This window comes from Hyposmocoma kahamanoa, unplaced genomic scaffold (assembly GCF_003589595.1).
Source record: "Hyposmocoma kahamanoa isolate Upper Pololo Valley unplaced genomic scaffold, ASM358959v1 202, whole genome shotgun sequence".
Classification (NCBI taxonomy): Eukaryota; Metazoa; Arthropoda; class Insecta; order Lepidoptera; family Cosmopterigidae; genus Hyposmocoma; species Hyposmocoma kahamanoa.
Genome location: NW_020653726.1, coordinates 8,718,200 through 8,741,769, shown reverse-complemented (window position 1 = coordinate 8,741,769; position 23,570 = coordinate 8,718,200). Strand labels below are relative to the sequence as shown.

The 23,570-nt window shown below is 34.8% G+C and overlaps 1 protein-coding gene across 1 annotated transcript in view; it reads left to right on the top strand.

The window, feature by feature from the left end:
• The window catches only part of LOC113226979 (transmembrane and TPR repeat-containing protein CG4341), a 167,227-nt gene that overhangs the window by 31,988 nt on the left and 111,669 nt on the right, over positions 1-23,570 (top strand). The window contains exon 3 of the mRNA XM_026459827.1: positions 9,696-10,503. Coding sequence (XP_026315612.1) covers positions 9,696-10,503 — 808 coding nt within the window. The remainder of the gene's footprint in view (positions 1-9,695; positions 10,504-23,570) is intronic.

The following is a 23,570-nucleotide window of genomic DNA, read 5'->3' as shown; positions in this document are numbered from 1 at the left end:
AGTTACTTTTGAAATAGTTCGTCCAGAGTAGTACTGCCGCTACCTATTTCTGCCGCCAAGCAGTAACGTGAGCATTACTGCGTTCCGGTTTTTAAGAGTAAGGATGCTGGTGAAATTACAGGCACATGAGACATCAACGTGTCTCCGGGTAACAAGCGCAGTGGCAGTGTCTCTCAGATCTTTGCGACATAAAGCTTTGAGTGGCACTGCTATGGATAGGCGTGTCGCTTAACACCAGGCGCACGACTTGTTCATCCCGTCAATTGGTCTCATAAAAAAAAACATATATAAATATGTTATAACACGTACATAATCAGTTTTGACGGCGTTTATTGCTTTATTACATGTGGATATGGTAATATAATAATAAATCTTCATATTCCGAGAACACGTTTGACGGTATAGAATAAGCAATTTTCCTGCAGGCGGTGAAACTATAGAGTGTCATAGGTAGGTTAGGTCATGGTTCAAATTGTTACAAACATAAATTATTCTCGTTTCATGCGATTGGATTCGTACATATGAAGTTTAATTACGGAACAAATAAAATTTATGTACCCTATGCTATTGTACACAAATGTTGTGAAACGGGCAAAATTATTTGCACTACTGATTAAATTAAGTAGTCCCAATGACGATGAAAAAATCATAAAATCACATGATAGAAGTGTTTTCGCCTGAAAATTGTAAGAAAATTGTCAGTGAGTTTTATTTGTTTAGTTGAGATTCATTTGATTAAATGAAATGCAAATCACTTATTACTCTTGTATTTGGCCAGATTGTAATGTATTTATAATGTACAGACCGCAGCACATGAAGCTACACATCGATGGGTCTTGTTCTGTTGCACTAGAAGGCGATATTTAATCAAAAGTGTGTAGCTTGATGTACTGTTGACGTACATCCTGTATTGCACATACCTTAAAAATAATGAAAAAAATGTGCGTTAGGGGCTAGAAGTATTTTAAAATATACCAAAAGTTCATGCCGTAGAACAATGATGTACTACATATGCTACAAATATATCGTTCATGTAGATGGTTATCATAAAAATATAGCCAAGTTCGTAAGTCCTCTGTGGTTTTATGGAGATGTGCCAACACATTGAATGCGCGAAAGAGATGAATTGTTCACTCTTCTGAATATGACGGTGTGGAGACGGATTAAAATTGTATAGTGTTTGATCAAACTTTTTTTCCATCAAGTAGTAGTTCATATTAAAATGTAACAAATATATTATACAATTATTTTTTGTTGACTAATGCTCTTTATAAAAATAATTTAATCTCGACGATCTCGGTGGTCGAACGGCTTATATTGTGGACGCTGCATGTGGAGGTCCCGGGTTCGATTCCACCAGAACCAAATTAGGGAATGAACTTTTCGAAATTGGTTCTGGTCTGGGTGTTCTGGGAAGTGCCCCAGATTGAATTCCGTTGCTCTGGTTCTCATAGTAAAGGGAATTCCCTTGTTTGAGACATTATTATTATTAATTTTGTTTTTCATAATTTCAACTTTATGAACCAAAAAATATTCTAAAATCGTAAATATTTGCAACTAAGAATACAATAAAGAATTAGTTTTTATTGGAACAATTTCCCATTCCCTAAACATTAGAAACTACAAGCAAGTTCATAGACAAATCAGTACCAAATCGATGAACTTTCTGGACGGCGGCCGACTGCGAACCACTCCAGTGTTTCGTAATTGAGGGCTTACGTGACGCTTCGCCGCAGCTGCCCCCAACTTTCCCTGCAAAGAGTTCCTATCCCAACTTTATCTCAATCTAAGTTTCGATTCTGCGAGTAGTTTTATCTTAAGTTGTGAATCTAATGCGGGTCAATATTATTAACGACCTCGGCGCTGGGGATTTCACAGGATAGCTTATTAGAGAACGAGATAGACATTCATGCTCTTTAGCATTTCTTTTATGTGGGAAAATATAATTCGTTCTCTAGTCATATTGGACGTTACTCGGGTGTTTTTTTTTATTTTTTTTATTATGATACTAAGAGCCGGGACGAAAAAGTCACGATCAGTCAAGTCACATCACAGTCAGTCAGTCAAGATGCAATGCCATTCAGAACTTTAAATGCAAAGAACTGAGGGGCCCCCAATTTTACTGTATTATTGATTTGATTGAATATCGTGATGTTTTACTACAATGATATTCATAAATTTTTTGTGTAAACACTCCACTAGTAACAATTATTAATAATACAAAGAAAAATTCCTTCGGTCTGACCCGATGCCAAATTAGTACCACGCATATTGCGTATGTTGAGTGTGCGTTATTATATATATATATAAAAAAAATATTTTTCAAACCAGGCAACGGTTCAGGCTCATTATAGGTCCCTTGGTTACAGTTGACTGTCATAAAAGGTTTCATTTTGAAGAATCTTATATTAGCCTTTCTTATTATTATCGTATAGATGGTATACACTATAATGCTTGCCACCGTCATGAAAGGACTTACCAATCGACGTAAGATACTCGCTTATTGTTGCCCAGAGTGCGTCAGATGTACAGGAAACATACTGTAGGGCGCATTTGTTTGACACGAATTTTAAAAGAATGCATCTAACTGTCACGGCAAAATACGCTCTATTTATTTAGCTTTTACGTTTTAACTTAAATGAGCGTCCCGAGCGCGCGGGCGTCTCTGGCTTGAATTTAGTCTATCTCAGTTATTATTGAGAGGAATTTAAGTATTGTCGCCTACTAAATATAATTTAGATTCGCCATTAATGTACATGAAAGCATGGTAACAGGGCGGTCGCCGCGCGGTGGCCGCGCATAAACTTTCGCGTCGTTTAACTGGGCTTTAAGGTACGTCAAGCGGGGAAGCTCCTTTCGTGCACCTCATTGCTAATTAAAGATCCACCGATTTTTATTGACAAGAAAACATACATAAAACTTTATATCCATAGCAGACTGTTTAAATGTGGAATGATTGTAGCAAAACCAAGCAAGTGTACTTTGAAGTGTTTGTTGAAACAAATATCTTGTACTATAGTACAGTTTAGTAGCAGTAGAGCTCCTTGTGAAAGAGTTCGAGGGAAGTACTGTCAGCTTATCTATTTCTGCCGCCAAGCAGTAATGTCAGCATTACTGTGTTCCGGTTTTGACGGGTAAGGGTGTTGGTGAAATTACAGGCACATGGGACTTGTCAACTTATGTCTCAGGGTGACGAGCGCAGTGGCGGTGCGCCTCAGATTTTTGCGATTTAAAGAGCTGAGTGGCACTGCAACTGTTATGGACAAGCGTGTAGCTTACGACTTGTTCGTCCCGTCACTTGATATTATAAAAAAACACAAGAAAAGAATTTGCAAATTCTTTGCTTGTGTTTTTTTTCTTCCCTGTACAAATAAGGCAGGCAATATACATTGTCTGTTTGTACAGGGCGAGAAGAGAAATACAGAGTTTGATCAGTACGACCAAAAGTATGTCACGAAAGGTACAAAAGCTTCAGCATCTGCTATTCATGTTTTAATTTAATTTATCGGTGCTTTAGCAATATGTTTATACTAACACACAAACTGACTAAAATAATAGCTGGGTATCATTGTTATTGATAAATAAACTAAAACAGAGTACAATGCTTTTAAATTTCGTGATGTTTTTATGTAATGTTGTTATGTTGTATGTTGCTGTCGGTTTCGGAAAGTTAAAGATATTTCAAAAGTATAAATATTATGTACAACAACTTGGACAAAGTATCATCGATCTCAGAAGACACTCTCTTATCTCCAATCATCGACGCTCATACGAACAATGTATTGCGAAATTCCGATATATAAATAAATTTGAAATTGAATTAAATATTTTAATACTAAGATTAGATCCAATAAGTAGAAGTGTACATTTTAAATGTGAATAATCATCTCCTTTTAGAATATATGTATTGTATGAATACGTAGCTTTATTCACAATTACGTAACGCACGTTTCCACATTCGATATTACGCAAATATGTGACATGTACGTGGAACGTTATGCAGCAAGAATATAACTGACTACAAAAGCGTTTGCGTCATAAACCGAAAATGGCCATATAACTTCTATCCACCAAGTTTTACAGCATTTCATTTTATTGTTTGCTGTTACAAACGTTTTAAAACGATGTATTTTTTGGATAGTTTCTTTTCCATTACATTTCTTTTCATTGTAATCCATAAGCATAAATATTGCGTGTTTAATGCATTTACAGAATCATAATTATAAACAAAGAGTTTTTTATTTGAGAGAAAAGAGTCTTATGTTCAGGCATTTCCATATTTAGACCACGGTGCACTTTTGCTGCTTTATTCAAAAACGAAAAAGCCCTGAAAGTTTTAATTCGGAGAAATTAAATAACTCAGTACACCAACGCAGTACCTACTCCAGAATTGAACAAAAAACTCTTTTGTTAGATTTGAAACAAGGAAGTACAAAACGAAAGTCATTTACGAACAAAATACTTTGAAAACTTTTTATGTAAATAAGTGAAGGAAAAGGCGTCTTATTCACAATTTGCAATACAATGGGTAAGATGATTTTTCCTTCTTCGCATAGTGAGTGGGGTTTTGGTCCCATACAAATATATTATTCAATCGCATATTTCTCCGGCTTTCTACTGCAAATCTAAAATGAAGGGATGAAATGTATGAGGCATCAATAGATAAAAGGATGAGGTTAGTTACGTGCCTCTCGGCCTGGAATATTGAGAGAAGGGATTTTCGAATAATGCAAGAATATTAACATCGGAGCATATGTGTGATTGATTAGTATAAAGTTGCTGAGAGTTATAGGATTTAAACCCTATTCAGGTACAATAGAAATTTAGAGTTTATAATACGCTGAAGTGTTAAGAATTAAAACAAGGAAAAATAATGAGCTATTCACATGACAAGGGTTTTAAAACGAACTTTATTAGGATTTACATTTAAAACAGTAATTTAGAACTGTAAACAAAAAGTAATAAAGTACAAAGCGTCTGTAATTGAAATTTGGCTGTTTGCATAAATTCCAGTGATAAATTCTAGCAGAGCTTGTAGACCATTATTCTTTATACCATTTTCACTCTCCAGATAGCTAAACGTAGCTGAAGGAGCACAATCAATTTCTAGACAAAATTGAGTGCGATGTGAGAGGTTTGAATTGTAGCTTCACACGCCAATGGGCATACACAGACGATTCCGGCATGCCAGTCGTTTGAACGACTTCGCAGCTCACACATCGTCCGAAAACCGTCAAATATAAGGCTCAGAAAATCAATCCCAGAGGAACGATTGGTACGTTTAAACGTGTCCATTATTTAGACGGTATTGAGGGAGCCGGGCCGTAGGGCAACGAGCCAATCGTTCGGGAAAACATTGAATGAGATCCGAGTCCGGACGCGCCCGCCTTTGCTCATCCTCCAGCGCCCAGGTAAGGCGGTAATATTTTATTCAAATTAAGCAGTTCCCGACGCGTGTTTGGATTTGTTCTTTGTCATATTGGATGTAATAAATTTTGATGCACCGATAAAGAATGGATGTTTTTACTCACTGGGAAAGGATTTTACCGTAACGATTTTCGCTTATAGAGAGTTACATTTAATGGGTAAAATAATAAAAGAGTCGACGAGGCTTTTTATTTAGTAGGATGCTTGAAAAACGGACGACTAACGAACCGTGTAATGATTTCGAAGAAATCGTCGCTGTAAATAAAATTCCCAAGCTAATTTGCCCCGATCTCCGAAGCCTGTATTTAAACTGATTTTAATTATGACTAGCGTTTATAGCGCTTCAGATAACCTAGATGTAACGTTTGATATTTTTTTCGCTGTGAATTGAATTACAAAGGGCTCGAAGGGCACAAAGAAAAAACGTGTAAAAAATCTAACCTTCTAATTATTTCATTCAACAGCAAAAATTTAACAAAATTACTCGAAGAAAGTTTTTTAATCAAGTCTAATGAAAAATGTGCGTAAAGCGAGCAAGGTTATCGAGATACTTTTTTGCGGTAAAAATGTGCGGTACCTTGTACGATTTTCTGCGGCAGTCGTGGTTAACAATGAAATATGATTATAAGAAATATAATATACAAGGTGTAATCGTTAAGTGTGCCCAGGCGATTATTCCACAAATATTAAAAAGCTTTAAACTGATATAAAAAGTATGTTACCTAATGAGTAAATCGACGTAAATAACTTAAAAAAAAACTACAAATATTAAAAATTTTAACACTAAGCGCTCTCATACATTTAACATGACATTCAAATGTAATAATTATAGCAAACTAGTGGAGTAATTTCACAAAAATAATTGAATAGTAATTCAAACAAATTCAATGACATTCAAATGTAATGAAAAAGTTTTTTTATACAAAATGAACAACATTTTATTAAATTTGACCAACTTCTGCTGTCCCGATTCTTTTCTTCTAATACAATAAAATCTTCTCATAACAAACTGAGTCTCAGCATAAAAAAATGTCAATTTTATTCATTTTGTATGAAAAACATTTTCTGCTATCCCTATTTATTTCGTCACATACAATGGAATGATGAAAATTTTGATAAATTTTATTCATTTACTCGTGTATAGACAACTCACATTTGACCAAATAATTGACTATGCCATTATATTTTATTCAATTGAAAGTTTTATTACTTTATTCATAGCAGTTTTATTATCTGTAAACTTATTGTTACCTCTTAAAGTAGGTCAACTAAAGCCTCCCTACGAATGTCTTATTATATTAATACATACTAAATATATGGGAGTGTTTAACGTTAAAATTTTGGATATGTTAGTTTTATTAAAAAAAAAATATTGATGTCAAATTACTCATTAGGTAACGTACTTCGATATCAGTTTAAAGCTTTTTGATATCTGTTATATTTACGGAATAATCGCCTGGGCACACTTAACGATTACACCCTGTATACGTATAACATTAAACGATATTTCATGGTGGGTCAAAAAAGTCACTGGGTCTACTTGGATGCAAGTTACGTTATGACAAACAAAGGTGGTTAGATTTTGAGCAGAAGAGCTCCTTGTGAAAGAGTTCGCCCAGGGAAGTACTGCCACCTTACCTGTTTCAGCCGCCATACAGTAATGTGAACAATGTACATATGAGTATTAATGCGTTTCGGTTTTGAAGGATGTTAAATAACTGGCAAATAAAAATTATGTCTCAGGGTCAGGAGGTGCATACTTGCGGTCGTCGCGCAGGTGACACTTATGGCACTTGCTGTCTTCAGTATTGTTAGAATCTTCGGAAGTAAAGCAGTGTGTAAAAATAGTGTTTTGCAGCATTTTTAATTGCGGAAACTCTTCCACAACCTGTAATAATACTAATAAGTGAATTACATTTTACCGGTACATTTATTTTAAAGTACTAATGCTGTTTTTATTAAAAAAAAATCATTATATAAATCAGTTCACTCGTGTTGTCGTCAATATGAAGATACCATTGCTGCTTTAATATCTATTATGTACAAATCGCACGGAGCAATGTAATAAATACATCATCTCCGATATCGTAATTTTTGTGAATATTGCAATTGTGAGCTAATGATATAACTACATATTTTTTATTTTGATAAATTATCGACATAAGTGTTTTGTGCATGCAACAAATTAAGTATCTATTTCTTTAAACTATAAAACGTTCTAGAAAGCTGATAAATCTAAATAAGTGTCAAAGTTGAAGTGAATTACATCATTTACTTTTCATACATATGTTTAATAGAATGAGAAGGAAATATACGTAAATATTTTTTGTTTTGAGTTGCCTTAAACAGTTCATTGTTAAAGACAACTGGATATCCACAACAGGTAAAAAGAACTGGTTTCCCCACGAGCTATATTAGATTTGTTCATTATATTTTAATGAAGATGTCTTTAACCCTACAACAAGAAGTAGAAGAAGAAGAATTACAAGAAGAAGAATTTTGTGCACTGACATGAAGAATGTGCGTTTGATTACGTTTGGATATTTGTGTATATGTAGTAGTGGGAGCGCGGGTGGCGGACAAATGGCGACACTCGTTTTCGAAGAAATTAGTGTTGTTTACACTTCTAGTGCCTATTTATTTAGATTTCTGTGTGATGGCCGTAGTGGCAATGCCCCTCAGATCTTTGCAATATAAAGTTCTAAGTAATCAGGCGCATAAGTTGTTCGTCCCGTCAGTTGATATTATAAAAAAAGAAGGTTTGCATCGAAATAGCGGAAAATGTCCGAAAAGTTAAAGTAGATGGAAGATCACTTAATGTAAATTACATAACAAATATACGGTCACTTAGTTACATTTAGTAGTTTTTTATGTTACCAAGCGACAGGACGATCAAGTTGTGGGCCATAACAGTTGCAGTGCCATTCAGAGCTTTAAAACGCAAAGATCTGGGTCCCATGTGTTTGTAATTTCACTTTATAAAATCGAAACTCAGAAATGGTCACGTTATTGCTTAGCGGCAGAAATAGGTAAGGTGGCTTAATTCCCCTGGACGAACTCATTCACAAACAGCTCTACTGCTACCTCCGTTATAAACTGCTACTTCTGTTATAATTAGGTTAGGATAGTAACTATATCGTAGAACTGAAAACGTGGTTGAATTTCACAAACAAATTAGTCTGAATTAAAACAGCAAACTTTGTAAGCAACTCTCTTTATTGACAATTGGTATAATTATAAAGGCTCGTAATAAGCGTTTTTTGATTTTTTTTCCAATTTGGATACAATTGGTTAGATAGGTATCATCAGTTTTTGTATGCAAATAATAGGGAGCGCAAAATCTTCTTCAAAGTTCATATTACAAGATGCAATTGTCCATAAATTAGATTATAAGTTAAAAAGGTCGCAGTAACCTGGACTCAGACTACCTTTAGTAATGTATGCAGAACGACAAAGCTTCAAGTTCAAAATCTAATCTCTTATATTCGCTTTCATATTAAACATTATCATTACCACTTTACTTCTTTCTCATCTTTAACACTCTCAAAGAAAGCTTTCGAAGAATTATTTGACCTTTCTCCAACATGCAGGTTTCATTTGCGTGTTTACTATTACCGTTTATGCAAGTGGTATTTGGACAAACCAAAACCTAATTTAAACACTCTATATAGATTTTTTACATTGTTTAGTATTATTAATTGTAAGGTTTAAAGTATAATTAATAAATTTTAAGAAAGGCACATTATCTATAAAGACTTAGTTGTGCAATTCCCCTGGTAAAAACAATAGCAATCTTTTTTCACCATTAAGCTGCTACGTTTACTTGTGTAGTTATATAAATAAACCTTTTTATTTCGTACTTTGTGTAACTAAGTGATAGTTATTACTGACTCGTTACGAAGAAGCGATATGCTTTTAAATCGATCGTCTAAGTGGACTTTGATTGGTAGTAGACAATGACACCACAAGTGTTGATCAAATAGCCGGCTGTTCAGTTCGAGCTCGTACTTTAGGTAGGACCGCCAATCCAATGCCATTTCTTTTGCAAATCTGAAGTGGACTGGTCGTAAACATACTCGATCCTCCTTTTTATTTTAATATAGTTCACAACTTCTTTACTGGAAGTTTAAATAAAAATATGCTTATATGTAATACGTTTGTTGTTTCCGTTCCCAAAAAGTACTGGTGCAGCCCGTTATCGATTTACTGAAAAAATAGTTTTTCACCAAAAATGGAATGGAGTTTAACTGTGAAATTTTATTTTGCAGGCGGGCGATCCTCTCCAACCCGGACGTCATCGGGCATACACCGATAGAGGCTTTATTCGAAAACGATTTCTGGGGAACACCGCTCGCAGACCACGGTTCACACGGCTCCTATAGACCATTATGTGTCGCTACATATCGGCTCAACTATGCTTTCAGCGGCTTCAAGCCATGGAGCTATCATTTTCTAAATATTCTATTCCATTGCCTCGCAACGGCCTTGGTGGTCACAACAGCGAGAAGGATTTTACCGCAATACTGTGTTCGAGTCGGCACCATTGTCGCTGGATTGACCTTCGCTTCGCATCCCATACATACGGAAGCCGTAGCTGGGGTGGTTGGTCGAGCCGATCTCGCCGCTTGCAACTTTTTCCTCCTTAGTTTCCTTATTTACAGCGAACATATTCGCCTGAGAGAGCAAAGTCAAAGACGTACATGTCGACATATCTCAAAGAATTCCTTTCTACATCGACCGAATATAATACGCGAACAGCCGTTTCGGTTAAGCTGTCATGGCCTCGTGCAGCAAATTATGATGAACTTTCGGAGGCTTCTGAAAGCTGGAAAAGTTGGACCGATGAAAATGTTGGATGCTTGTGAGATGAAATCAGACAATTTGAGACTAAAGTGTCAATACAGTGATAGTGCCAGTGAAGACACTAGTGAACTGCTACAGTGGTTGACTCTAGCGGGGACTCTACTTTTTGCCGTCGCCGCCACATTATGTAAAGAGCCAGGCATAATGGTCCTGCCCCTTTGCATATTCTACGACTTTCTGAAAAGCACTCGTCAGGAAGAACCCTATTCTAAGGTAAGATATATGATTTTACTATGCACTATTTGTATTTGGAGTAGGGTCTAGTATATTTTTATTACAATGAAGTCAAGTACCGAAAAGTTACGAGAGATCGTTTTCTACGGATTTTTGATAGAAGGGCCTTTGCTTTCAACGAAGATATCGTTTCGAGGAAGATGGATATTGCGTCGTAAATAGTTTGTATGTAATAGTAGGTAGCACAACGCCTTATTCTGTTAGTACCAATATTAGAAAGAAAAAGATTAAAACGCCATGGAAAAAAATAAAGTTTCAGTGTTTTTCGCAGAAATAGTAAGCCGCACTAAATCCGTAAAGCATCTGGCAAGGTAGTGCAATCTGTCTAAGTTCTTAGGCTAAAGTTACTACTACTTAATCCAATTGGCATCCTTTGAACGTCTTGATTGTTCCGAAGTCGTGGTCAGAAAGTTTGATCAGGTGACCAGAAAGGAAGTTTCTCGAACGTGCTGGGGCGATTAGTAATTGGTTTTTGTAGAATTTTAAGGCCGCTGAGCTTTGTGGCAAGACGATTTCAATACTAACATTTTTTTGTTAAATGAAGTATAAATATACACGTTGCTGTTACAAATAAATATGTACAACTTACTACTTCCTCATTTACTAGGAAAACACTTTAGTTAACGAAGAATATGGCGTTAACAGGATGCTCCAATTAGCGAAATGAGTAATCCTCCCACAGCGACATTAATTCTGTAAAATTTTTTTCCATTGCTTTAATAATGGATATAATAATGTAAATATTTGAATGTTTTTTGATTTGTTTAAAAGTATTATTAATAATTTTTTATGTTTATTGAATGTCAAGATGTTTCACCACCATGATATTCAATTATTATTATGATAAATAAATAAAATTTATTGACGTAAATAAATATTTATTTATTGTGAAATTACTTCACTAGATTGTTATAATTATTAATTCAAACACTTAGAAAAAATTCGTTCGATCCGGCTGGATTCGAACCAACGTCTTCCAGCAAACCGTACCAGGTACGTACGCTATGCCAACTAAACCACTAATATGTGTTACTATGTACAAGTTTTTGCATTGAATCAAATTTCAGTATTCAGCCTGATATTTGGCCTTAGTAGTTCTTATTATAGAAGCAAGAATAATGTAGCAATCGAGATTTAAAACTTCGGATACTGGCAACCACAGACAGTAGAAAATTAATATAAACAAAGTGGAAATGTAACACGCAAAGCGACTGGCGCGGTCCGTTTTGTGCGGGAGCTAATTAAATTCAATTTTCGAACGCGGGCAGCCATGACAGAGATACTGCGGGCCGACCCGCAGAATCATTTGTGACGTGGAAATGGCCGCCCGTCCTAAAAAGTAAATGAGTGAGAGCAAGATAGAGCAATTAAGTATCATGATGAGGCGCGTCGTAGTTAGGAGCTTTTATTTTTGTGTTACAAGTATTGCCTCGATACTATAAGGACACGTTCATATTATCAAATCACTTGTCACTTTGATGTTTCATGCTGTGCTAACAACAGAGGTGAACATTTCACTGTGTAGTAGTGAGACGAAGCAGAACTATTTTTTTTTAATGAGTCCTAGTGACTGTAATAATATGTCTGATGCAGCAAGCGAATAGTTGTAGGTGAATACTGACAATCAGCAATGCTGAGTTTTCATCGTTTTTGTCTTCATTACTGTTTATTGTTTTAGTAATTGTTCGCTTATATTTGGTTAATGTGTTTTGTGGATAAATAATGTATTTTTATTTATATATATTATAGTAATAATAATTACTTATATCGTCGGCGTTTTGTAGAAATGGCGAAAACTCCGTTTCGAAAAACAATTCAGGGGAGCATGTTTTAGTTTTTCACGACTGTTTTAAAAATATTTAACCATATATTAAACACAAATTTAAAATTTTAACTTAATTAAAACCAAAATTGAATTTAAAAATAAGACGAAAATATTCTAAAACAGTCGTTAAAATCTAAAATATGTTCCCCTGAAAAATTTTGACCCTACGATATAATTATAATCGTTCTCTAGTACTTTGGACAGAAATATACACTTAACTTAATTTTTTTTTGCCTTTGGGTAATAACTTTATACTTTAAGAAAGCGAGAAAAGGGTAGACAAAAAACTTTTGTTTGTGCTGCGAAATTTTAGCGGACTTAATGCCTATCTGTTTCATTTTGTTCCTAAAATATGAGAAGAAATTATATACAACAACAGTAAGATATATCGTACTGATTTCTAGATTACGCCTCGCAACAAACTGTCCAAACTATTTTCCCTATAGTAACATTTTATTGCCCTCGTAAGTTTATGCGATCTCATGCAATAAAGTGATAAAACAGTTAGCTCACTACGTTGCCGAACTGACTCAGATATATCGAGCCGAACAAATAAAACTGCCATTAAAAGCACAAACTTGCCGAATGTTTTGTTTTCTCTTTTTCATATCATCACTTACACGAGCTTTGATACGGAGAACGGCGAAAATATTTGGCATGGGCCATGATAAAACGCCGCAATTCAGATGGTAGTAAAATATAAAGGTGTCGGATAAATAAATTTGCTGTTTACAATCTACTGTAATGTCGGCTGTCCATTCCTATTGTGTGTTGTTTGCAAAAATGAATGCAAACAAAACATTTTGGGCGTTTTAACAAATTAAATTGCACAAGCGTAAATAGAAGCTCTCGCTGTGTGGAAATAATTCTAATTTTTATAAATTTATTAAGTTACAGACTACGTTATTAGTTAATAATGTGCGTGGTGTCATTTTCCGCAAGAAATTAACGATACGCTTAGTGAAATGAATATCGATTCGATCGTCAGCTGAACCGCTCTCGGCTCATTTACCCTGCATAAAATTAGCACCGGACCTTTGCGGATAGCGTCTAATATTTTTCTCATCTCGAGGACTCCGACGATTTTCTCTAGCTCTTAACATTAAATTAACATTTGGGCTTTTTCTCTCGCTTGCCCTTCGTTCTTCGTCCATAGCCCAGTATATTTCAGCGGTCGCGTAATTTGTGGCTCGTAAATGTTCTGAAATTGGTCATCCCTTTGGTTGAGGTGAATTTATTGCCTCCTCGGTCGGCCTGTCGAAAGGGGAATTAATAAGTCCCCTCTAATGGTGAAACGTACCCTTGCCATCAATTTGAATGCCCCAAGATTGCTATGGACCAGAGAAACGAGCGTCTGGTCATGAAATATATCACTTACAAATTCTTACTCAATTTGCGTTTGGGCTTGGAGTAAATTGGTTCCCGCAAATTATCTTTTTAATATGTATATGGTATCAGTAACATTTTGAATTTTTCAACAAATTAAATTTGAACTAAAATGAAGCAAGCAGCTGTGTTCACATCGAGGTTTTCTCTGAGTAACTCTGGAATTTTTTCAGTCCTGTTTTCTTTATAATGAATTAGATGTAGCTTAATTCAAAGCATTCTGATGGCAAGAGTAATAACGTATTTTACTGAACTGTTTCTCCCTTATATAGTTTGAGAACTGTCTGCCTGCCATCAAAGTTTTGTAGTTACTTATAAATTTGTTTATCAACAACACATTTGAGTCCCCGCCCTGGGGATAATATCAGAAACATTGTCTTCATAAATATTTATTACCCACAATAAAGCTGATGTAAGAGAAATCGGTATTAAGTACTTTCGAGCAAATACGAAAATAAATAAATAATAAACAAGCGAAGTGCGAAGTGAACGATATGATCACATTACAAGGAAGTTTTCTATAGTAAAAAAATCTACAATTTAACAAAATCTTACTTTTCGATTTTTACATTACCGAATCCATAAGTTGAGTTTGTGTGAAAGTTAAACTTTTATTTGATCCATATGTGAATACGAGAAACTTCAACTATATCTGGACTGCTAGATGTATCTTAAATGTTTAATGTTCGAAGAGCGAGTGAATGCAAGAAGAAATGCTACATTCATTTACTTTCCTTTGTTCAAAATTGATCGACGTCGATAATCTACACAGTTACACTGTAATGTGTAAAAACGCTTCCCATTAGTATTAAATTTCTAGTACCCCATAAAAAACTGCCAGAGACACTATAAAAACTCGATCGCAAAACGTTTGTGAGATTATGTGTGTGCGATTTTTGCCCGAGTTCACATGTCGGGCCTAACGATAATGACAGAATAATGGTTATTCTGACCAGTGAATTGTTGCCTTGCGGACTAATTCCGTTGTTTGGGAGAATAATATTTGTTTTCGCTAATGACAATGGATGTGTTCACATTTATTTTTGGTTTTTATACCGATTATACTACTTGAGATATTCTTTTTGTTTACATTTTATGTAACCTCAAAATAAGACAATGTTTCAGGATAATTGGAGCACAGATTGGTATAGCTAATATTGACTTAGATGTTATACTAATTATTATCCTTAGATAATTTTGCAGTTTCGGAGTAAAATACAAAGGTAGTAAAGTAGTATTTTCCTTCCTATTTTTAAAATATTGCCCTATAACTCTTTATCCAAGAGATTCCAGACAAAGCATCGAGCCACTTGCAAACAGTTTAAGATTTGTCTTCGTATTGGTCAACATATCGACTGCATCGTGTCCTGTGATAAACAAACCTGGTTATAAATAACGTTGGTCGAACGCCTCCTTGTCTTGCGGGAAGAATAATGGTATTTTCTATTTCGTTAGGTGCTGTAGTTGTGTGTCGGCTCGGATGGCTGCCAGCTGTGCCACGCCGAGTTCTAGTGTCCCTCCCGGAGATTCAAGATATATTGTTACTAGAAGAGTCTTGTTTGAAATTCTATTTATCAGCTTTTTTAACAATTTTTCTCATTTGTTACCATAGGGAGAAATATCCATTTATTTTTTAGAATCATGATGAGTTTTATAATTTCACTGTATCGTTTTTTTAATTTTTGGCAGAAATAAAAAATTACGTATAAAAAATTAAATAAAAAATTGCATAGATTTGCTTAGTATATTTTCTACTAAAAGAAATTATACCCAAGATACTCGATATTGATAAAATTGGAATACTCTGCATCCAAATATGGGCCATGGAATATTGTAGTATCTGTTACACATAGTGACCATTGTGCCGTAAATGTTATTAAAATTAGAACTGACGTAATTCGTGAACGGACAAAGAATATAATTTGCATGTGATAAGGGCTTTATATAGATTTTACTGCTATGCGTTAGACTATTTGGAGACACGACTGACTGATCTATTCGTTTAATACTAGCTGTAAGTAATTAGAGCGACCTTGGTGACGGCCGTGACAGGTTTACATTAAAAAGTATATTAATCATGTCGACGAATTTATAAGCTTGAAAAGAGCTCTTAAGAATAAATTATGTACAAAATACGAACAAAGTAGAAAGGCAACCGGCGCGAGTCGGCCTCTTCCATTTTGTTTATTGTGTGACACGCAGACCCTAAATCAAAGAGCCGTGAAGTCCCCCCACACTTTCATATTTTCGCACCCCGACATCGCCGTATAATGGCTATTGACCAAATTTATCGACTTTCATGTCATATTTTCATCTTTATGTGGCGGCGGAATTGGCCTCCACATGTGTTGCTAGAAAAGTTTTGTTATTCCGTTTTTGTACTTATTGTTTAGTAATTTTGGCTTCTATTCGGCCTTGTGGCCTATTTATTACATCGTATATTATCGATGTGACAAATGGTTACTAAATTTCAGAAATGCTCATCGTTTAGCGAGTCATACACTCACAGTGACATACACTTAATTTTATTAATAATATCTATACCAGCTTCTTATTTTTAGTGTCTGTCATATAAACAATGAAATACGTAGTATTAATGGTCACGTGAATTATCAAAGCAGCATCTAATGAACAAAGTATTAACGGCAAGAGCTGTAAGTATACCTCAATGCCCAAGATAATCGTTCTCTCACATAAGTATGTTATTATTCAGCCACCTAATGCTACGAGAGCAATCACATAGGACCGGAAATGCTCCAAGAAACACTGCCATTAATGGGTGTATTGAGAACCATATTAATAAATAAATAAACTATATTATTTATTTTTTAAACAATGCAAAAACTCAATGAGCCATGTTACAAAAGCAGCCAAGTTTGTTTACGTTGATAATGGAACCGAGAGTGGAAAATGCGAATAAAAAATTGTTAACACCATTGTATAATGAAAAGTTTTTAAAAGTTCCCGGAATTTTTACCACAAAATAAACTTAAAATTATTTTATTATCGAACTAAAATGTAGACTTTCTCATTAGGAATTTATTTTTAAACATATTGAAATGTGAGGATTTACTGTATGTAGTGTAGTAGTAATGTAGCGCAATATAGCATCCATGTTGTCCCACATTTGCTTCAGCTCCGTTGCTTACAATTTTGTACGTGATAGGGGTGAGGAGTGAGTAGTGAATGAGAGTTGGTGGTAATCTCACGAGTTAAGACGACAGATGAACGCGCTGCGCGTTTGTGCGGGAAAAGGCGAGTTACCGAGAATGGTTGTCAAGCAGCGGCTTCTTGATTTACGCCGCGTACACAGGAGATAGTTGGCATGAAAACACACATTGTGAGAACGCTGTACTTTATTTAATTTATTGTTAACGTTGTTTCATTGTTCATGAATCATGACGCGGAATAATTTTTATTGCAACTCTTCAGTAATTTATGCTCATAAAAACAGACACCCCCCATGCATTTTTTAAAAGCTGTCATTGAGAGAGACTTCCGCTTAAAATAGTGTAGTTTAGAAACTACTTACCTATTTCTACTGCCAAGCAGTAATGTAAGTATTACTGCGTTACGGTTTTGGAGGGTAAGGGTGCTGGTGAAATTACAGGTACATGGGACTTGTCAATTTACGTCTCTGGGTGACAGGCGTAGTGGCACTACTCCTCAGATCGTTGTGATTTAAAGCCCTGTGTGGCACTGCAACTGTTATGGACAGGAGTGTCGCTTATCACCAGGACCATGACTTGTTCGTCTCGTCGTAGAATCATTAAAATAAAAACTGAAAATCTGCTCAAGTTATAAATTTGCACTAGAATGAATTTCTGTAGGAGATAAGAATTTAAATCTTTTGCGCTTTCACATTGGTTGTGTTGTTATTACTTGTCGATTTTCACATGAAGTTAAAGGGAACCTCGGTAAAAGTAAGAAAATTTATTATGTAATGTTATCAAAGGCTCGGAGTTCCCTAATCTAAAATCGATGGAAACGACGTTGAACAAAGTTGTGAATAGTAGGTACCGTAAGTTCGGAATCGAAGAAAGTCGAACCTTTTTGCTCGACACCTGCGAGGATACGCTTCATTGATAAAGCCAGTAGTTCGTAAGGTTCTGAACGAAATATGAGATAAAACGAAACCTTACCTGCTTAACGATCGAGGAAAATCCGCATTTATATAAACCATACAAAATACGCAATGCGAAGACGCCCCGTTTGTTACTTTCACAGACTATTGCCTTCTACAAATCTGGAAGTTTATTTATGAACTGGTTCACGTAGTAACGTACCAGTTTTTCTTTCACCTTCACTTCACTTTCACATTACAGTTACTATGACTACTTAGTAATATAAAATAAAATAGTGCTATATTACTAGCATTTACTTGGATGTGCATTTGACGGAGAGATCACAGTGCTATTCAAACCAAATTGTTGTGGTCCATTGGATTCCGATGGCCGGATCGGATGAAGCGAGCAAATCCGATCTCAGAACTAAACTAGACTTGACTTGGGTACAGCTCGAATCGTACGTGCGATGCGATGGAACCAAAATCTCTCACGTTTCACAAGTGAGCGCTGTCAACTTCTGCTTTGAATTACTTTGGGAAAACCGGCTTTCCATTACGAAACTAAGTATATTTGGGAAAATATTCCTTCACTATTTTATTTTGTAAACCTTTTGCAAAAATCTTTTCGCAGTATTATAATTTTATTGTTATGCGTAGGAAATGAAACTTTTAGATCTAAATCGGGTATCTTTGTTTTTTTCAAACAAACCAATGTTTCGGTGTTTTTACAGCACCTATGCAGCACCTATGGTCAATGGTCCCATGGGACCTGTCGGGGGCCCGATACGTCGACAATCACGAAAATCTAAGAACTCGATTTATACTTACGATTTGCTGCGTTGCTAAATTTTACCGTAAATTTACTTTTTTTTTAATAATTATTATTGTACTTATCGCATTTGTGGGAAGATAAAAAAGCATATTATAAGATTCCTAAAATGCAATAAGTTCGATAGTTAATCTAAGTTAATTATGATACGTGAAATTTCGAAGATATGATACGAATTGGTATTCGATTTCTTTACAAAAAAGTTTTGTTTGTATTGTCTCACAATTTTTTTTAAACTTTAACGTGAAATTATTACTTTTCTGCTACTCTTTACTGTTTTTATTATGCAACTGTAGGTAGTTATACCTTGTTTATAGTACAAAATTTATCGTCGTATAAGGACCGATAGCTGCTGCTATAAAAAAGATGTCGTAAACTCTGACTGACAGCACCAGACCATTTTTAAGTCCGTTCAACTCTCCGGGCTAATTTTGACGTAGTACTTTTAGAAAGTGCAGATGCTAATGCATGTTTGTATAAACAAACAGTTTAAGTATTCGTAAAAACTAGGGCGACTAGAGTTCATCAAGATTAATTATTTATTTATTTAGAACAATCAGTAAAGTTTACATTCAAACTTTAATTTTTATAACCTTGTTAAAAAAGTAAATACCTATACATATACCTATGCAGCATGATAGGAAATACTGTTTTAAATATACAAAATTTTTATTTCTCTTTGATTTTAAGTATGTACGAGTTATAAATTTTGAATTACGTAAACAGAACGTTTCATAACGAAATTAATTGAGCACTTCGTATTTATTCGTCTGAGTCATTGGAAAGAGAATTATTGACGAAAATTTCGTTTATATTAACTATTTAATGTAAGAGCAAAAAGTCTGGCGAAGGTTTAAAAGTTTTGCTTTTCAAGAGACGCAAAGGGAAAATGAATTTATTTGAAATGGTAATAATTAAACGTTAAATTAAATATTCATCGTAATTTAAATGAATAGACGAATGATTTTCTCTACACTAATTTGTAATTATTCTAATTCAAGTATTATGTTTATCAGTAAATTTACATATATACTAACAAGTTGACGTCTACGTCATTCTTTCAAGTTTATTTATTAATTAATCAGTGTATAATGCGTACACGCTGTGTATATTTGTATAATGTTAACAATAACGTAGATGCAAAAAGATATAACAAATAAAGTGAATCGTGTTCATATCTAAAGAATAAAGTTAATCTTTTTTTGCTTGGCTCGGTTGACATCATCGGAAGATTTCTTTCTATATCAACGAATATAGAAACTAAACGCTACGTTCCGGTCCGCGCCGTTATTGAAGTGGAAGGAAAATAAAAATTCCACTTCATTCCCTCTTGTTCCACTTTTTTCTCATAAGCGTTAATTTGGGAAAGACCAAAAGTTATCAAAGTGTACAATTTTGTGGAATTTGTAGGCAATTATGTTTGTTGTGAGTCAATAATGGGAAATGCAACAATAATTTAATGATTCGCTAAATCGATAAGGTAATAAATAATTCGATAAAAACAGATTTATTCACTTGCCAAAATGTTACTCATTTTCTTTCGGTTAGTTAAACATTTTCATATAAATGATAAGTTTGCCAAATAGCGTATCTTTTATCGGTCAGTCAACCATTCTATTAAATGATATATATTGGAAAGGTTAATTATTTAAAAACGATGTGTCCTACATTGTCTGTGTACGGTGAATTATTTTTTTATTATTGAATATTATTGTTAAAGAAAATTCCAGAAAAGGGTTAGAAATTTTCCTTATAACACTGTAATCGAATACCAAAGCAAACCAAACATTATTTAGATATTAAGTTAGAAACCAGCAATATTTTCTTTGTCGTGTTTGATAACAAGTGGTGTAATAGCGTCGTAGATGTGTTTAAAATCTTTAACGAAATTTTTTAACGACGTCGTAAAAACTGATAGCTGTTCGTTTTCGGAAACTAATAAACCATTTAATTTCGATGTTATGTGCAGATTTGTAAGATTTCGCAGCAAACTTAATTTCACTTATAAGTTTGCGACGATCCATTAATAATCACTGTAGACAGCAACAAGAGAATGCATTGTTGTCTTGTACGTTCCATTGTTTGTCCCCGTTGTAGCGTGTGTTATTTAATCCCTGTAGCTCCACTGTGAGAATAGACACCAAAATCGTCCTGTAAAGACTCTTAATGAGGCTTATGTCGCCCGTACTCGGGAATAAATTGTAATTTTCTTTTTAAAGTTTTTGTTTCGATTATTACTTAATGTTCACTCTGCCCCGTGAGTTCTTGCGATAAAAGTTTTAGTGGTGGTCCCTTAGTCACCGTAACTCACTCATTTTGTAACTTTAGTTCCATAATTAGTATAAAAGATGACTAATAAAATACTTAAACGCTCTCATCGAGTGCAAATTATGTTTTCACAAAATCCATTTTTGGAACGAACGTCACAGCACCATTAAATTATTGCATATTGAATAGGCCAAGCCAGCTAGAAGGCGCAGGTAATGATGCGCAGAAATTGAATGGCCAATCCTACTTTTATAAGACGTGCAAAAGGGTCGAGAAAATTTAGCAGAAATTTCTCCAGATAATAGGAAGCGAGTGCACTTTAGTTTCTACCTCAATACTGTTTGTGATTACGACGCCTGGCAACTGTGTTGTCTTACACGTGGCATTCAGCAAATAAAAGGCAGGAAAACAAAGTTACTCCACACTCTATGTTTATGGCAAACCAAAAGATCTAATAACGAGGGACAACACAAAGGGAGCCTTGGCCCCTTTCAGTTCACCACAAAAGCGATTGTACTTGGGGTCAACCGCGTAATATCAGATGTGACATTATATCCTGTAGTGCAAAATTTCATCAATAACACTTATTCAGTTTGAAATAGGGGGAGTGGATGAAACACAATTACTTAAACAGAACTCGACAGAAGCGTCCTATTTCTTTCTCGCCTACTGCAGTAATGGGTTTGCTGCTCCCTTCCCTCCGTATTGGTGTCCCCCCACCCGATTTCCCCCCTCAGTCTCCAACGCCGTCGGTGCCACCAACAATGACCTCGTATTTCAGACGGAATTGCTCAAACACGGAACAGCGAAAACGTGGAATAGCGTTTAGGATTTCTATACACAACACATCCGTGTGAATTCACACCTTACATTTCGCGGTAGAAAATGGACGTTCCTGAAATATATATTTACTTCAATAATAAACAATACCAAAAACGTACATTACCGTGAACTGTGTTCATTTTGAAACAATAAAATGTTTATTATTACGAGTTTGAAATTATTTTGATAATTGATATTTTGTGTGTGAAAGTATTTTCAGATATGAATTCGTGCGATCAAATTTGTATAACCAATTCTAATGAATATCTTTCATTGTTCACCTTATTTTGATATCATTTCGTTCTTGTGTTCAGTTGCAAAGTAATAAAATTGTTGTCTCTACATCCCTCGAAGCATTTGAGGAAGATATTAAAACTGTTCCTAAAAGTTGTTGTGTAAAGTTGGCTTTATCAATTATAAACTAATTCGTTGAGGATCTCGGGACCGCATGATTTTATTCCGCAAGTTTTGTCGGTCTACTGCACCCCAACTCACTCCGCTACCTGGAACTTCTTAATCTGCTCGAGATTAACAACCACTTCTTACCGGCACTATGCTGGTAAAAGATTTAAAAACATCAACAGAGTGCTTTTGCAAGTGCATCTAACTTTAAAGCTACGCTTCTTTCGACAGAAAAAGCAGAAGATCAATTTTCATTTCAGAAAACACACTTCGTTGAGATTGTTCCCAAATATTCTTTTGTTTTGTTATTCTGAAATATGCAGCAGGTTATACCAAGATGCTTTTTTAATAAACAAAAACACAGTAACATAATTGTTCAATATTGGAGTTCGATATTAATATAAAAAAGAAAATGAACAATGTGAGTAGGAGTACCTAAAGAAAAGTATAGCGATAACAAAAAATTCAAAAAAAAATCAATTTAGTTCATCAGATGTCCTGTGATGATACCAGTTCCTTATTTTATTTTTCCCTTTCTTTTTTTATTCTTTCCTTTTAGTTCCTTAGATTTCCTTATTTTTTAAGTTAAATGTGTCAGGCTAAACTGAGTCATAAGTAGACACATTGTTGACCGCAAAACGCAGTCACTTAACTCTCTTAAATCCTAGATTTTTTTATTTGTACAAACCATCAGTTCGCAGATCTTTTTTGATTACTTTTAAACAATCTAAACTTTTATTACCCTTTAAGTACCTAGAGCTCTAAGCATGGTAAGCCGTTTTTGGTGAGAAATATAAAAGTACTAGAGTTGAAGTACGTAGGCTGGGCAGGCTTACTACTTTTTTCTACATAAATGTATCGGAAAGTGGGAACATGTCGTTCGATATGGCACGCTAGCGTGTGCCGTTCATACTGAGTTTACACGTAACACCTCGTGCATTTATGGATGGCAGTCACTCGAGCACTCCAATATTGCTGCAGCTCATGCTCGAATGTTATACTTCTCCAAAATATACCAATACCTCTGTTGATATTTATGAGCTTTGTATTTGGAATATATATAATATTTTCCAAGTGCTTAAACTAAATTTTCTTCTAATATTCTTTTTAATTCTAAATTTTCTTTCTCTTTCAATGCAAAGAATCAAAAGTAACCTTCTCATTGTTATGAAACTATTTAAGCGGAGCTTAAAATCGTATGCATTTGTTTTTTCAAACAAAGCCACATTTCGTAGGTCTTCGAGTCACTGCTGATTGATCATGGAATCTGCAAGTAGCCTGAAATATTGGTATATTTGAAAAAACAAATACAAGGGATTTTAGATTAAAATTAAATCGGTTAGCGGAAAGTGACTGAAATCCAATAGACAGGATTCGTCCCCTGACTTGTCACCATTAGCAGTGGAATATTTTAATTCAACCTCTACTAAAGTACCCGCTTTCCAACA